Here is an 18,084-nt window from a genome sequence, read left to right on the forward strand (position 1 = left end):
AAGAAAATAAAGAAAAGTTCGAATTTGATCATGATTCGTAGCTCGAAAGCAATCACTTCACGGTGGCAGGAATAAGTACTTTGGTGTTGATGGACTAGCTTCAGAGCGCAGATTCTTACGTTAAGAATGTTGCTCCCATGAGACCACTGCATTGTTGTAATTTCTGTAACACTTCTTGCTTATAACGTTGTAGGAAAATTACGAAATAAAAGGTGAAGCATTCAAAGGAGGTATTCCCTGGTGTATTTGTCAAGGGACGTTTCCACTTGTCACAGAAATTTAATACAATCATTCTGGCAGCCAATACCAGGTACATTCCAACAGTGTAGGTTGATTCACGCTAGTCCAATAATTTAATCGAATCGCGGCTGGCTGGCCGGAGTGGCCGTGCGATTCTAGGCGCTACAGTCTGGAACCGAGCGACCACTACGATCGCAGGTTCGAATTCTGCCTCGGGTATGGATGTGTGTGATGTCCTTAGGTTAGTTAGATTTAAGTAGTTCTAAGTTCTAGGGGACTGATGACCTTAGATGTTAAGCCGCATAGTGCTCAGAGCCATTTGAACCATTTGAATCAATTGCGGCTGATTTGGTGATTACACGTGGTTGAACAAATTTTTTTAGCTGAAGAGTTACTAAAATTATTTACAGAAGTTGATCAGTCGAAGGGGATATTAAATGGGTCCCCTAACCCACTCGATAAACAGTCGCGCCCCACAGAACAACGTCTAACAAACCGTCTGTGTTGTGGGTATCATGAGTAGTTCACTGTCAAAATGCGATCTCACACACACACGCACACACACACACACACACACTCTTATCAGTCGGTTCTGATTCTTGTAGATTTGCACATGGCTCATTGGAGTGATGATACAACTGCCAAACTTGTTACTATTTGCAAGAGACAGAAGTGCATGTGAAATGTGTAACGAGAAGCGAACAAGAAAGATATAAACAAAGAGGCAGCTAGGTGGCTTCAGTGTAACGCATGACACGTACTGTTACAGGAACGACCGACCGGTTCATCGCCACCATGCGACTTTCAGGGCCGACGCTGCTGCTCCTAGCGGTGGCCGGCGTAGTCCTCTTGGTTGGTGACGGCGACGCTGCTGGATGCGACAAAGCAGCTGTAAAGTCTTTCAACGCTTCTGAGGTACATGTGTCGACCTTGGCTATTATTTTGTACGCATGTTACTTTGTCCTACACAAACATACAGTAATCAGGTATTAACAACAGTTGTGTAAGTTTAAAATAGGCTGTGAGCAACGAAGTTAAACTGACAGTCATACTCTCAGGATCGACAACAATTAACCGTTCACAGTTCTGAATTGAAAATAGTAATAACAAATAAAAAATTACAAAATTGGAGATGCCCTACAATATGAATTTATTTCGTTAGCTGGTTACCTGCTTACAACGCCATCATAAGATTACCCTAACACGACTCCGACCATCTTACTGTTCCCATTCTTAACTCGTACCAATACTACAGAGGCTCTCCAACACTGAAAAATCACCTTAGCATTGAACGAAATGGGGATAATCCTGCCTGCACCTTAGGAGCAGGTGATAAATTAATCACATGAAATTACATGTTCCAGAGACATATTAAGTCTCAAATTTATCCATGATAATGAATATAGGCTGAAGCAATGAATTAAAATGTGTCGGAATGACAGGATTCGAACCTGCGTTTTATGCCAAGTAGGCAGATGCGCTAGCCACTTAAAAAAATAATATATTTTGATCGTTATTGTTCGTTGCATTTGTTCGGGGCGGACGTCTCATGACGCCCATACTAGTTCATCGGTGATCCATTCACTCAGGTTTTTATTTATTTTTAATTTTTTTAATCACGGAGGGCAGCTAACCCTCCGACCGTACATGCTGAGCTACCGTGCCGGCAACCACTGAACCACTTTGACACTGTGGTTAATTCACCTCTGTTGGCTTGTGGCAGTATGTAGCGTTAGATGTCAATGCACAGTCTGGAACCGCGCGACCGCTATGGTCGCAGGTTCGAATCCTGCCTCGGGCATGGATGTGTGTGATGTCCTTAGGTTAGTTAGGTTTAAGTAGTTCTAAGTTCTAGGGGACTGATGACCTTAGAAGTTAAGGCCCATAGTGCTCAGAGCCATTTGTCAATGCACAGTCATTTAATTTGCGTAAATAACGACTCGTTGATTTGTGTACGCGGTGATGGCACCCGATAGTGTCCCAGATCGGTTCCACGGGATTTAGATCAGGCGAATTTGGTCGCCAAGACATCGACGTGAGTTCGGTATAACGCTCCTCAAATTAGTGTAGCACGGTTCTGGCTCCGAGACAGGAAGAACTATACTGCTGAAAGACATCGCTGTTGGATAAGACATCAAGCATGTAGGGACGCTGGTGGTTCACAGCTGTCAGCGTATCTTCGATTACTACCACAGGTCTCATGCAAGCGCAGGAGAATATCTTCCGTAGTATAATACTGCTCCCAGCAGCCTGCGTCCGTGTCGCGCTGCACGTTTCGAATTCCGTTCACCTCAGTGACAGCGTTTGTTGAGACGACCATTGACCTAGTGTACCAAAAATGTGCTTCACCCGAAGAACCGAAACGTTTCCATTCATGGACGGTCGAATGCTGATGATCCCGTGCCCACTGCAATCGTAACTGACCATGTCGTTGGGTGAACGTGTGAACATGTACGGGTGGTCTGCTGCGGAGCTACATGTTCAGATATGTGTACTGAACGGTGTGCTCCGAAATACTTGGTCGTGCGCCAGCATTGTGCTCTTTCGCCAGAGATGCCAAAGAACACCATCTATCCTACTTTTCGAAGAAGACAAGCCTCTGAACCCCACATCCTGTAAAGAGTCGTGGACGTCCAACCATTTAACGGTGTTAGTTTCATTGTTCTTCCACCTCTTTCTGTAGATGCTCACGACAGTAGCACGTGAGCATTCGACCAGCTTCGTGTTTTCGAGATACTCGTTCACAGGTTTTGCGTAATAATAATCTGTCCTCTGACAAAGTTGCTTATCTCAATGGATTTCACCGCTGCGCTCACATACTTTTCATAGCGCGTCACCAACCGGTGTCCAACTTCGCGGAGGGCAGTGGCCATAATGTTTTGGGTTATCAGTGTATAATTACGTCGAATATAGTCTTGAAACATTCGAAACTACACACATTTCCATGTGATCTGTTATTTTCAGTGCTTTAAAAATACTGCGCGATAATGCGCACATAATCCCAAACAGTGTTATTATATTCAGTTTAAAAATATTAACAATTAATATTTAAAAAACGAAAAAATGCGTGGTGCGGATGCGTTGTCTCTGACAGCTAAGGACCTGCATAATGTGCTGTATCGATGGATAAACAGCGTCTAGCTATGTTGTCGAGCTACCCGAGTTAGATTAGGTACGGAGAGAAAATCACAGACTTTCTCGCAGGACCACTGTGACGGCTTGTGTGGCCGAGCGGTTCTAGGCGCTTCAGTGTGGAACAGCGCGACCGCTACGATCGCAGGTTCAAATCCTGCGTCGGGCATGGATGTGTGTGGTGTCCTTGGGTTAGTTAGATTTAAGTAGTTCTAAGTTCTAGGGGACTGATGACCTTAGATGTTAAGGCCCATAGCGTTGAGAGCCCTTTCTGAACAGCTACTGTCCGACTAACCCCTCCAGAGATGCACCAGACAGCCCGGCTTTGTTTGCGCCCACTGTGTCGCCACTTCTACTGTGTAAAACATTTTGCCAGTGATTTCGTAAGAATTAAATATTTCCGGTCGCGGAAATTGTGCTTATTTCAAGAAAGAAAACTATTAAATCAAGATTAGTTTCCTGACATGCTTAGAGACACTAGTGAGATGTATATAACATGTGAATTTCATAGATTTTTACATGATTTTTGTAGGATGTAGAGACTTAAAACTTCATATTTTTTAAATGTTAATTATTAAGAAAATAGTGAAAAAAGCTGTTTTTCGAAGTTTATACGCAGCAAATCTAAAGTGTTCCACAACTTTGGAAAGCTCAGTTATCGAGTGCCGCAGTTTGGTAATCAAAACAAAAGAAATTGTTTCAGTGAGTTCAGTTGCTTACGCGATATCACGTGATAAGTTTGCGACCGAGAAAATTTCACCCGGTTCAAAAAATTAACGTAACTCTAGCCCTAATTAAAACTAAGAACAAAATTTCAGCGTACGTAGGTGGATACCATAAGTGAACTTCAAGTTTTCTTTCATGCGATACTTGAAGGCGATTTTTCACCGCTGCAGAGAGCAGAACACTGGTGCGATTGCCTGTAGACAGTATTTGCCGCGACAGCGCTGCGACATTCGACCTCAGACGTCAGATGACAACCAATTTAAATAAATCTATAAAACCTTGTCACTCTATATTTAGGAGACATATTTCCAAGAAGAGTATTACTTAGTATCCATTCTGTGTACTGTAGAGGTGGGGAGGATGCATCAGCCAGCAAAACACTATTCCGTGTCGCTCATAGTGCTGCAGCATCTAGCAATGTCCAGGCCAGTTTAAAATCAATATAGCGATTACAAATGGCTGTAACTATTTAATGCGTAGTGATACACCGATAAGAATAACAGAGAGTGTAAAAATTTTTATGTACTTTTCAGGAGTTCTGTATCACACCGCTTAGTCACAACGGACGACGTATCAGCAATAATCCATTTCAGACCATACAATCTGAAGCAGATATAGAGGCACAGCGAGAGCTATCAAAAAGGCGCATTTTCAAATCTTGAATTGTTTTTGGCAAAAGAGGTAATACATAATGTCTTTCACCTGACCTCATAAAAAGAAATCCACGGGATGTAGGTAGACAAAAGCAGAAGACAATGTCGTTATGTTCACTACGACCGAGCCAACAGTTTGGAAGATCTTGATTTAAAAATGTACGAACGCCCATGCCTTATTGTACAGGAGACCCATCTCGCTGGGAGCTATAATCGGTATGCACCTGAGGCATCAAGCATGCCAACACTTTGCTCAATCAAGAAAAATCCACTGTACAGTTTTTGTGCTGAAATCGCACAGAACGCATTAACTGTCGACGAGTTTTGTTGATATGCAATTACTTACTAGGTGTGCCGGATAACCTTGTCACTTATGTTGGAGGTTGGGTCATCGCGAAAAATGCGACGTGTAGTAAATGTTTCTCGCTCTGTCGCTTCCATCATTGCAATAGCACAATTGAGCTTCCGATACACTAAGCCTACGAAACGATTGAAATTTTGAACTTTCTTTTATATTCTCTACAATACTTATTGATTGATCGCTACGGATTAAATACAGCATTAAAAATTCTGTATAATGTTGACCTGTGATGATGTTACGAACTTTCAGGGATGGTGGACAGGCGTAAGTGTATCAATTCGAGTTAAGCGACTCTGGTCCCGAAACGGCCGAGTCGAAAGTTATAAACGGAATTCGTTCTAATACCTCTGGCAGTGGAATGTATGTACCGGTACTGTTGTTGTTAAGACTAAGTTTCTTCAACGCATCCCAGTTGTTAATCGTCAACGGATGTGCTTCCAACGCGATGGACCCCCACGTGACTTTAAACTGAGGGTTCGTGAATGCCTGGATAAGAGATTTCATGAAAAGTGGATAGACAGAGGAGGTTCTCTTTCGTGGCCATCAGAGTAACGTTATCTTATTCATCTTGATTACTTCTTGTAGGGCTGTGTGAAAAGTCTTGTGTACGAGACGCCTGTAGAGACTGAAGAGAATCTTCTGGCAAGAATTCCCGTTGCCTGCAACTCTGTTCAAACGACACTGGGGTTATTAGAAAGGATGCGACAGAACTTTGTGCTAGGGTGCCATATCTGCAGTTAGGCCGTGGAATACTGTTTTGAACAACTGTTGCAGATGTAGGAGCTTGCGAATTTTGAACAAGGTAAATGGAACTCATTACTACTGTCCCATAGACTTAGGATTTTCGATCTGTATAATGTCAAGTTAAGTGCGCCGCTACTAGTCCACCAACAGGGGAATTAGCGGAGGGTGTTGGAGAGTATTGAGCGGGAATTACATACGTCATGATAAGGTTTCGGAAGCTGGGGACTGTAGTGTGAGAGCTGCGCGAGCCTAAAATGGAACGTGAGAAGATTTACGTTTATACCTTTCGACTCGGTAGTTAAAAGGCTGGGGTCCCTTACCTCAGAATGTCCCTGTTTCATTTTGAATTGCCATTTATTTATTAGACTAAAGCAATGTTGTTCAACGAAGGCTACATAACACAAAGACACACCGCACGAAAAGAAAAAAAAAAAAAAAAAAAAAAAAACAGGGCGTTGTGGCAGTCCGCACGTGCGAAGAGCCCATTATGACTGTATTTTAAGCTTCTAGGTTAACTCTTGATGTAGTTAAAGTAGTTTCAGCTGTAAGCTTGTGGCTGCCGAACTGCTACTGACCATCGTGTATCCTGTCTGTGTGCAGTACCTGGGCGTGTGGTACGAGATCGCCAGGTTCGGACTGGCTCCCTTCGAGGCAGGCGCCCAGTGTGTCACGGCGGAGTACTCACTGGCTGGAGACAACAACGTGACCGTACACAACAGGATGTACAACACGTCTGCAGGGGCCTTCAACGACATCATCGGCTGGGCCGCGTTTGATGACCCTAATTCCGGAGAGGCCAAACTCACGGTGCACTTCCCAGGTGTACCAGGTGAGTATGGGGAATTTGGCACAACAGAAAGTATTCGCTTTTAATGTAGTTGCTTAGTCTGATGCAACTACACAACATCAAGTAAATGAAGTACTATACACGATGCAGTACTCCTTTTACGGATGAGATTTTGTTTTAAAACGTGATTTTGTAGGTTCTTTTCAGTGCTGTAAGAGATACGTTGAGTAGTGACGTTAAAAATATGTCATTGATTTCACTCTTACAGTGAGACAAACAAATAACTGTAACTGACAGTAAATAGACAGCCCATATTTTTTCTTTTCACCGGAGAAATAACATTCAAAATTATGAGTAGTGACAAGGCTACTTCCGCGTTTCGGTGTTCACAGAGTTTGGTTTGTTTATGTTGACAGTGACAGCTCCCTACTGGGTCCTGGACACAGACTACAAGAGCTACGCAATCGTCTGGGCGTGCAGGGAGCCTGCAAACGAAACCTCCAACATTACCGGTATGTGCACTGCTCACCATAAATATTGCAACACCAGCCAAGAAACCAAGGAATGGAAATTTTTGTTATTGGTCACATAGAAAACATTAGTAGAAACAAACGATTAAATTTGTGGATATTTTGGGTACGAAGGGGTGTCTGAAATTTAATGTGTAGCTAGTTACCAGCTTAGGTCGCAACAAAGACTCCTGCCTGTGATAGGGTTGAACTGGGCTCTGATGATTGATGAGTTAATGTCATTAAATATTGCTTCAACTGTTTTTGTGAATCATAAACCATTATCGCCAAATAACGGTGAACGTGCTGATCTCGGCAGTACTCATACAGCGTTCATATTATTTCAGATTTAGTGTCAATAGCTGTATGCTGTACATACACAAAACTGGTGTGCGTCATTGATAGGTCCACTCAAGTAATTAAACCTAATATAGTTTAACCGGTAGAAGAAATAACCCAAACTGTAGATGCTGAAGTTCCGTTTCATTCTGGGGAATGGCAATGAAGAACCTATGAAGGAATTGTGACTGGAAACTGACGCGTTTCAATAGCATAAATTGTTACTGGCACATTTCAGGAATTTATAAAGAACTTGGAGAAGTTAGTCACAGCATCAATTTCTAATAAGAATTTTTACAGATACATTGGCCCATTATTTCACCACGAGACACAATTACCAAAATTAGGAATGGTTACATTCACAAAATTTAAAAAAAGTATCGTTGAGTCATTAATAAGTCAGCCCATCATCCTCATGTCATCGTTGCTGTCACTCCACATGTTCCTGCCATCGTGTCAGCACCAACATACAAGGTTTCACCGTTCATGCAAAAAAATGACATTCATCAAACATTTTCGTTGATTTATACTTACAATTTCGGTCACTGCAGTATAATGTGGCCTATCTTTTGATTTTTTACGAAATATACACTGAAGAGCCAAAGAATCTGGTACACCTGTCTAATATCACGTAGAGCCCACGCGATCACACAGTAGTGCCGCAACGTGACGTGTCATCGAGCCGACTACTGTCGGAAGTAGAGATGGAGGGAATTCACACCATGAATCTTGCAGAGGTGTCCATAAATGCGTAAGAGTACGAGGGGGGTGGAGATCTCTTCTGAACAGAACATTGCAAGGCATCCCAGATACGTTCCATAATGTTCGTGTCTGGGGAGTTGGGTGGCCAGCGGAAGTGTTTCAACTCAGAAGCGTGCTCCTGGAGCCACTCTGCAGCAATTCTGGACGTGTGGGGGGTCACACTGTCCTGCTGGAATTGCTCAAGTCCGCCGGAATGCACAATGAACATGAATGAATGCAGGTGATCAGTCAGGATGCCTACGTACGTGTCACCTGTCGGAGTCGTATCTAGACGTATCAGAGGTCCCATATCACTCCGACTTCTCACGCTCCACACCATTACATAGCCTCCACCAGTTTGGACAATCCCGTGCTGACATGCATGGTCAACGGATTCATGAGGTTATCTCCATCCGCTAGGTAGAATTTGTAACGAGACTCGTGCGGAGGATGAGGAAAAGTGGGCACATCGTGGCAGAGGGTCTTTGGGACAAAGCGAATTACATCATTCTGATTATGGGATATATATATGATTTGCAGATATAGGACGTCGATATGGTCGTGCAGTTGGAGTGGGAAAACTCGATGGGGGGGGGGGGGGGGGGTATGAGGATAGTAAGACTAGTAACGAGTGGGAGCTTGTGGACATTCAGGCAATGCTGGCAGTGGCTAGTAAGGGTTCCATTACGCCTTAGCAGGTGTGAAGCAAGGTAATAGGATGTAATTCACATGTAGAGCACATTTCTCGTTTTGGAAATTTTTCATCTACTATGAATAATTTGTACATGCTTGTTAGTGATGGACATCTGATTGCGTGGTGGTCGACGGATAGTCTAATGACTTTTAATGAATTACATGTATAGACAGAACATTTGTCGATGGTAAATTGCAAGTATTAGAGATGGAACTGACTAGTAATATGTCTTATGATTATCGCCTATGTGGATTGATTTTGAGGTACCACTGGTTTGTACAGGAGATGAAGTGATTTGAATCTGTATTTGAGAAGCTGAGAGGGTTTATGGATGGCATGGGAAGCAGTGTCGTAGACATATTACATATTACAACTAATTGCTGAGGACTGGTGGGTGGGGCACATAAGCGACGTAGCGCAGGTAAAAGAGAAGGAATGTGATGGAAACTTATGATAATACTGTATGTATTTGAGTGATATGGGACAGAGTATGGTCGATGGTTATAAAACAGGAGGGATGTCCGATAAAAATGGATTTACGCGGTCCACACACACTAATGTGACAACCGCCTATGTTCGACGTCACGCGCAGTAGTCACTCAGATAGGGAAGGAGGAAGCGCTAGCAGTGTATGCTACATCAAGCTGGTTGGGGTACACGAAAAACATTGAAGTTATTGTTGTATTTATTTATTGTTCCGTGGGACCAAATTAAGGAGAAGTCTCCATGGTCATGGAACGAGTCAATACATGAAATTATAACACGATAGTAGAAACAGATAAAATGAAATATAAGAAACATATTCAGGCGACAATTCGTAAGTTTAAATAAAGAAAATCAACAATGTAACACTGGAATTTGCTTAATTTTTCAGCTCTTCCTGGAGCTCCTCGACAGAATGGCTTGGTTCAAATGGCTCTGAGCAATATGCGACTTTACTTCTGAGGTCATCAGTCCCCTAGAACTTAGAACTAATTAAATCTAACGAACCTAAGGACATCACACACATACATGCCCGAGGCAGGATTCGAACCTGCGACCGTAGCGGTCGCTCGGCTACAGACTGTAGCGCCTAGAACCGCACGGCCACTCTGGCTGGCTCGAAAGAATAGAATGAGTGATCCATGAGAAAACTCTTCAGTTTAGACTTAAAAGTGTTTGGGCTACTGTTAAGATTTTTGAGTTCTTGTGATATCTTATTGAAAATGGATGCAGCAGAATACTGCACTCCTTTCTGCACAAGAGTCAAGGAAGTGCATTCCACATGCAGATTTGATTTCTGCCTAGTATTAACTGGTGAAAGCTGCTAACTCTTGGGAATAAGCAAATATTGCTAACAACAAACGACATTAAAGAAAATATATACTGTGAGGGCAATGTCAGAATTCCCAGACTATTGAATAGGGGTCGACAAGAGGTTCTCGAACTTACACCGCACATAGCTCGAACAGCCCGTTTTTGAGCCAAAAATACCCTTTTTGAATCAGAAGATCTACCCCAAAAAATAATACCATATGACATAAGCGTATGAAAATATGCGAAGTAGACTGCTTTTCGTGTTGAACTGTCACTTATTTCAGATACTGTTCTAATGGTAAATAAAACAGCATTTAGTTTCTGAACAAGATCCTGATAATGGGCTTTCCACAACAGCTTACTATATATCTGAACGCCTAGGAACTTGAACTGTTCCGTCTCGCTTATAATATGCCCATTCTGTCTGATCAAAGTATCAGTTTTTGTTGAATTGTGAGTTAGAAACTGTAAAAACTGAGTCTTACTGTGATTTAGCATGAAATTATTTTCCACAAGCCATGAACTTATTTCATGAACTACATTATTTAATACTGCTTCAATATTACACACAACATCCTTCACTACCAAGCTGGTGTCATCAGCAAACAGAAGTATTTTTGAATCACCTGTAATACTAGAAGGTATATCATTTATATAAATAAGAAACAGCAGTGGACCCAGCACCGACCCTTGGGGAACGCCCCATTTAACAGTGCCCCATTGGGACTGAACATCACACCACTCTCAATATTGCGGAGAATTACCTTCTGCTTTCGGTTCTTAAAGTAAGAGGCGAACCAATTGTAAGCTACCTCCCTTACTCCATAATGATCCAACCTCTGCAGTAGTATTTTGTGGTCAACACAGTCAAAAGCATTCGTTAAATCAAAGAAAACACCTAGCGTTCGCAACCTTTTATTTAATCCGTCCAAAACCTCACAGAGAAAAGAGAATATAGCAATTTCAGTTGTTAAACCATTTCTAAAACCAAACTAATATACATAGAACAGTACTTCAGTATTCTGCTAGATACCCTGTCATATCCATGAGAGTTCTTGGTCTTTAGTGATTTAATTATTAACTCAATCTCCCTCTTGTAAGTATCATGGAGGAACATTTCAGGTAACAGTCTCGGATCACTTTCTTCTACGAGCGCTATGATTCCCTGTTGGGACTAGGTTTCTATTTAGTTCACCTGCAACATTCAGAAAATGATTATTAAATACTGTACAGATAAGCGACTTTTCAGTAACATGGACATTCCCACTACGTACTGATTCTATATCCTCGACCTCTCTCTGCAGACCAGCCACTTCCTTTACGACTAACCATATGGTTTTAATTTTATCCTGAGACTTAGCTATTCTATCTGCATATCACATACTGTTTGCCTTCCTAATAACTTTTTTAAGCACCTTACAATACTGTTTGTAATGGGCTGCTGCATTTAGATTTTGATTGTTTCTCACGTTTTGATACAATTTCCACTTTGTTCTACAGGATATTCTTATCCCTCTAGTTAGCCACCCAGGCTGCCTGTTTGTTCTAGTACCCTATTTTGAAAGTTCTAACGGAAAGCAACTTTCAAAGAGCACGAGAAAAGTCTTGAGGAAAGCATTATATTTATCGTCTACTGCATCAGCACTATAAACATCTTGCCCCTCTTAAACCTTGATAAGGTTTACAACGGTCTCTACAACAACTGGATCAGCTTTCCTAAAAAGTTGATAACTATACTTAACATGTGTTGCAGCACAAAAATCTTTTAGAGTTAAAATTTGTGCATCATGATCTGAAAGGCCATTCACCTTTTTGCTAACGGAATGCCTTTCTAGGAATGAGGAATGAACAAAAATGTTGTCTATGGTTGTTCTACTGTTCCCTTGCACTCTCGTTGGAAAGAATACGGTTTGCATAAGATTATATGAATTAAGGAGGTCTACCAGCATCCTTTTCCTTGCACAATCACTTATACAATTAATACTGAAGTCACCACATATAACTGACTTTTTGTATTTCCTATAAAGTGAACCAAGAACCTCCTCTACTTTAGCAAAAATGTTGTGAAATCGGAGTCTGGGGATCTATAAATAACAACAATTAGAAGTTTAGCTCCACTACATTTAACCACACCTGCACAACATTCAAACACCTTTTCAGTGCAGTACTTTGAAACATCAATTGACTGAAATGGGATACCGTTTTTCACATACATGGCTACTCCCCCACACCGCAAAGAGCTCCTAGAAAAGCTGCCAGCCAACCTGTATCCTGATAAACGAAGCCTCTGAATTATCTCCTTCTTTAAGAAGTGTTCAGATATATCAATAATTTCAGAGTCGACATCTATAAGCAGTTCACTACCTTGTATATTTTGATGAAATATACTAATTCCCTCATTAATCGGATACCTAAGGTTTGTCGAAAGTGGTTCCCTTGTTAGAGAGACTTCCCTTAAGCAGGAATACCTATCAGCTGACTTCAATCTAAAAAAGGTACAGCTCTAACACACACTACTACAGGAATTTTCCCTTGAGTGATCCCACCACCCCCACCTATGATGTCACCTATAACCTCTGCCAACCTCCCCTTCCCATACCTGTTGAGGTGCAGGCCATGTCTAGTGTAAGGCAGAATTAGAGCGATTAACCTGATGTTCAAAAGGTCATGATCTTTAGATTTTGGACCAAGGGTGGAAGCATTTCCGAAACGCCAAGTTTCGTGAACCGTTCACATGTTGCCATATTTACATATACCATGCATGGAAATCCAAAAACCGGCACCGAGAGAACTGCGGTGCTGCACGGGCTTTACACTACATGTGTGTATGATCGATGCAGAGAAGGGTTCGTGTGAAGAAAGTGCAATTATTGAGCGACTGACGGCTCAAATGAACCAAAAGGCTACCAATGGTGTCTCCTCAACGACTGTTCAGCGAATATTGTTGCCTGTGGGTCTCCAGAGCAGGTACTTGTTTCATGCAGCCATTCTAATTGCTGTTCATTGGCGAAGAAGGCTGGAATTTCCATGTCAGTACAACAACTACACATCCACTGAGATGCAACAGGTGGACGTTTCAAAGGACTCACGTTTTACGCTCTTGGACAGATGGTTGTCTGCGTGTACTCGGTGGAACTCCTGAAACAAACACGCTGACACAGTTTTCGGTAGTGTCCACGTCAGAGATCATTCCCTGGGTGATTTCTTCCTTCCAGTAGGAACAATGGACCAACAGAACTATGTATCTAATCTTATGTACCATGTCCACCCCAAGTTGCTAGCCATAGTTAAATTTGGTGGAAGGATTAGATTTCCCTGGATGGTTTGTGAGGGTGGGTAGTGGAAGTATGTTGGAAGCCTTCGATAGATAGTTAGTAACTAGTGTGGGGGACGGCAATAAACACAGCTGCTAGGGCTTTTAGAAAGGAGAAAAGTCTTTCACTAGGGTGGCGACAGGACTTGGTTTCACCACTGGACGCTGTATTTAGTTTTCTGGGGAGTGTTATTGTAGTGTCTTCTGCACCAGTTGGTGTATTCATTTTTGATGAAGTGTCAAAATCTAGCAGCGTGCATTTGGATAAAGATATTGGTAAGCAGGATGACTTCGGAGGACAAGGGTGACTGATATTCGTATCACTGAGATTCGCGCCCTGTGCTACATGGTTCGTTTCAAACAATGGCCACTTTTCTTAATGACAAGCTCTTTGTATGTATGCACGCGAATATAAAGTATTATGTCCGGTTCCGACTGCGCAGTGGTTCAGAAATAATGGTTAAGGTTAAAAAAATCATTGCTTTTGCAACAGGTATCAAGATGATTACTTATATTGTGAAAAACGGAAAATATTATACACAACGGCAATCGTCTGCATATTTTCAGACAGGAGGTAGCGGCAATAACTGGACATCAGGCATATCGATCCAGAAAATGTCCTATAGATGTAATAACAGCAAAGCCCAATGATTATACTATGTAACGAATTATAAGAAAAACGCAACCACAGATATTTAGCAGAATTGTTACATTTTAGTCACTGTACTGGAATCAAAGAAGAAATGTTTTAATCTTTGCTCCAGAGTTTTTTTTATTCACTTCTTCCGCAGTCTGACTGTTACACAGGAATGAATTAGATTATGCTTTCACTTATTACTCTGACTGTTTTTCTCCACATCAGTCCTTGCAACCTTTATCACTAAAAGCTAACCCTCCTCTCTGATTTTTGCACGCACCTTATAACCCTATTAGGTTTCTACTGTTCTATTACCTAACGTCATCTTTTCCTACTGCTTTTAGTGCCAGATTCAGTGTATATGTATATTCACTGACAATGGATGACACACATTTCATGATCCACTCTTTTTACGCCGGCTGATTCTTTGTAAACGACCAGAGAAAGTAACTCTTATTTCCTTCGCAAAATATCTCCGAATAATTCGCTTAAACCATATAATTGTTAAAACTTTTATGTTATTTTGTGTCGATTTACAAATGTTATTGAGATGTAGAGGATAAGTTTCTATTTGAAAGAGCCCGTTAGTACCACATGCGAACACGGAGGATCAAAAGAAAAACAGAAAATGAATTTATTTCCAAAACTTGTTTTTAATTTAATTTGAAACTGTTGTGATCGTGTCGGACAATAAATTATTTTCAAAACAATGTGTCTCTATAACTTATATATTTTTGCAAACTGGTTGCATGGAGACTTGCACGTAATTGAAACTTACTTGTACGCCATCGAGACCGAAAGTTGCGAAAATGAAAGGTGTCAAATTTGACCATGGTTATGCTATGACAGCAGGACTGAAGCTATTTGGGCAACAGATTCTATCCATCTGTTCTCCTTTGTTAAACCTCATTCTAAACTGAGAAAACGAAGAGTACGAATTTCGGGGAAAGGCCATAGGTCTGGATGAGCTGCACTTGTTATGTACACAGATAAAAATTTTGCTCTAGGTGCGATGATGTGCTATCATCCATAAGTTCACAAGATGTGACAGTGTAATACATGGCGCAGTTCACAGTTGTATTCAAAGGCAAATGATCGACTAATAGTTGAAATAACATTAGACTTAACTATCTTAAGGTAATCGTAGCATGAGAACATGTTATGACGAGAGGCTGATATTGCCTATTCTACCTTTCTCAAGGCAGAATAAAGTGTAGCATACGGTGCAGAGTGTTGAGTGGTACGCTGGATAGGTAGTGTCCCTATTTTCTGAGGTGAAACTTTTACATACAGAGAAAGGTGGTGAACGAATATGTTGAGGTAGGAAATATAATTTGAGAAAATACAGCATAAGTAACCGAAGGACCCAGCTACATACCATCACTACGGACGTGGGAAGGAACAATACAAGCACTGCACATACCAAGCAATACATGGACTTCTAATCCTATTGTTCTGTACCACTGATCATTCTAACATTTCGTTACTTGTAAGAAACTCCTCAAGAAGGAATAAATAATAGTAACTCTCGACAGTTCCGAATTCGTTAATAGAAATCATCATTAGGATTTTGCTAACAGAGCCATATGGTGCATTTTCAGAGACCTCATGGATCCTGTCACGGAGTGCCCAGCTGACAGATGAGCTGGAGCAGCAGGTGAATGGCAAGCTGGAGGCCCTGGGTCTGCCTCGGAGCCGCTACACAGACACCCCACAGGACCCACAACAGTGCACTGTCAGAGTCAGCACGTGCGACAAGCCTGCAGTCTCCCAGTTTAACGCCTCTGAGGTAACACTCAACGTAGTAAACTCCATTTCAACAGCGAACTTGTGACTTTTGACCAGCTGCTGACCATCGTGTATCCTGTCTGTGTGCAGTACCTGGGCGTGTGGTACGAGATCGCCAGGTTCGGACTGGCTCCCTTCGAGGCAGGCGCCCAGTGTGTCACGGCGGAGTACTCACTGGCTGGAGAGAACAACGTGACCGTACACAACAGGATGTACAACACGTCTGCAGGGGCCTTCAACGACATCACTGGCTGGGCCGAGTTTGATGACCCCAACTCTGGAGAGGCCAAACTTACAGTGCACTTCCCAAACGTACCAGGTCAGTAAGGAGAAGTTCATGCAAGGATTTTTATTTTCTTAACTAGTATGTCAGTTAGCCTGCTGCAACTAGACTACATCAAGTAAATGAAGTAGTAAACACGATGTAGTACTCCTTCTAGGGACGGGATTTTATTTTAAAACGTGATTATGTAGCTTCTTTCAGAGTTGTAAGAGACATGTTTAGTGGTGACCTTAATAATGTTAATACTGATTGCTGGCTTAGACTATTTGACCTTGGCGTGCAATGTATGTCATCAGTCTTCTGATTGTATTATGGGGGCCACCAAGAATTCCTCTCCTGTGGCAATCTTTTCATCTCAGAGTAGCAATTGCAGTCTATACGCTCAGTTATCTGCCATATGTATTCCAGTCTCTGCTTCCCTCTACAGTTCCTATCCTCTACTACTCCCTCTAGTGATATGCAAGTTATTCTCTGATTGCTAAATATCTATCCTACGATCTTGTCCCTACAGCCTGATTCCTCTCTGTGCCAGTGAGTAACTCTTCATTTCTTACCTATTCAGGACATCTGATCTTCAACAGTCCTCCATAGTACGACATCTCAAATGCTTCGATTCTCGCCTGTTCCGGTTTTCCCACAGTCAACCTTTCACTACCAAACATGGTCTGCTCTATACGTCCACTCTCAAAAATTTTTTCTTCAAATTTTGGCCAATGTTTGATACGAGTAGACTTCTCGTGGCCAGGAATGCCCGTTTTACTACTGCTAGTCTACTTTACATGTCCGCCTTGATCCGTCCATTATAGCTTATTTAGTTACCTAGGTTGCCGAATTCCTCACCTTCGTCTACTTCCTGATCCCCGGTTTCAATGTTAAGTGTGTTCTCGTTTTGCTACTTCCCATTACTTTCGGCTTTCCCCATTTTACTCTCAGTCCACATTTTGCAATCTCTAACTGTCCTTTCTATTCAGCAGATGCATGAAATATGCTTCACTTCCACTCAGCATAGCAATGTCATCAACGAATCATGACACAGATATCCTTTCACCTTTAATTTTAATCCCACTAGTGAAACTTACTTTCGTTTCCCGTCGTTGCTTCTTCGATATAGTGATTGAAGAGTAGAGGAAAAGACTACATCCATGTCGTATTCCCTTTTTAATCCGAGCACTTTCTTCGACTCGTGGTCAAACAGTTGCGCCTTGGTTCCCGTATGTATTGTATATTACCTGTCTTTTCCAAACGCTTACACGTATTTCCCTTAGAATTTCGAACATCTTACACCATTTTACATTGTCGGACGCTTTTTCCAGTTCGACAAATTTATGAATGTATCTTGATTTTTCTTTACAGTTGGCTGCATTTTCAACAGCAACGTCAGAACATCCTCTCTGGTGTCTTTACCTTTTCTGCAGTCAAACTGAGCGCCATCTAACACATCCTTAATATTCTTCCCCATTCTGCTATGTATTACTCTTGTCACCAATCTGTATGCATGAGCTATTAAGCTGACTGTGTGAGAACTCGCAGACTTGTCGGCACTTGTGATCTTGGGAATTGTAGTGTTGATGCTTCTTCCGAAAGTCTGTTGGTGTACCTCTCGTCTCATGTCTCTTTTTTCCTAATGCTGACTTCCCTATCTGTTAGGTGTCGACACCTGTTCGTTATTCCATCACGACATCAGGGAAGTCCTCTTCTGATAGAGGCGTTCGTTGTGGTGTTTCCAGCTATCTGCTGCGTTCTTTGCGTTTAACAGTGGAATTCCCATTGCACTCTTAATTTACCACCCTTGCTTGGAATTCTGCTGAAGGTTGTTTTGACTTGTCTGTATACTGAGTCAA

The 18,084-nt window shown here is 41.9% G+C and overlaps 1 protein-coding gene across 1 annotated transcript in view; it reads left to right on the top strand.

Moving 5' to 3' along the window:
• The first annotated feature begins 1,035 nt into the window (after positions 1–1,035).
• LOC124575621 overlaps positions 1,036–18,084 on the top strand; it is a 54,512-nt gene continuing 37,463 nt past the window's right edge. Inside the window, exons 1-5 of the mRNA XM_047131197.1 lie at positions 1,036–1,155; positions 6,457–6,685; positions 7,036–7,155; positions 15,774–15,961; positions 16,051–16,279. Coding sequence (XP_046987153.1) covers positions 1,036–1,155; positions 6,457–6,685; positions 7,036–7,155; positions 15,774–15,961; positions 16,051–16,279 — 886 coding nt within the window. The remainder of the gene's footprint in view (positions 1,156–6,456; positions 6,686–7,035; positions 7,156–15,773; positions 15,962–16,050; positions 16,280–18,084) is intronic.

Source organism: Schistocerca americana, chromosome 1, assembly GCF_021461395.2.
Source record: "Schistocerca americana isolate TAMUIC-IGC-003095 chromosome 1, iqSchAmer2.1, whole genome shotgun sequence".
Classification (NCBI taxonomy): Eukaryota; Metazoa; Arthropoda; class Insecta; order Orthoptera; family Acrididae; genus Schistocerca; species Schistocerca americana.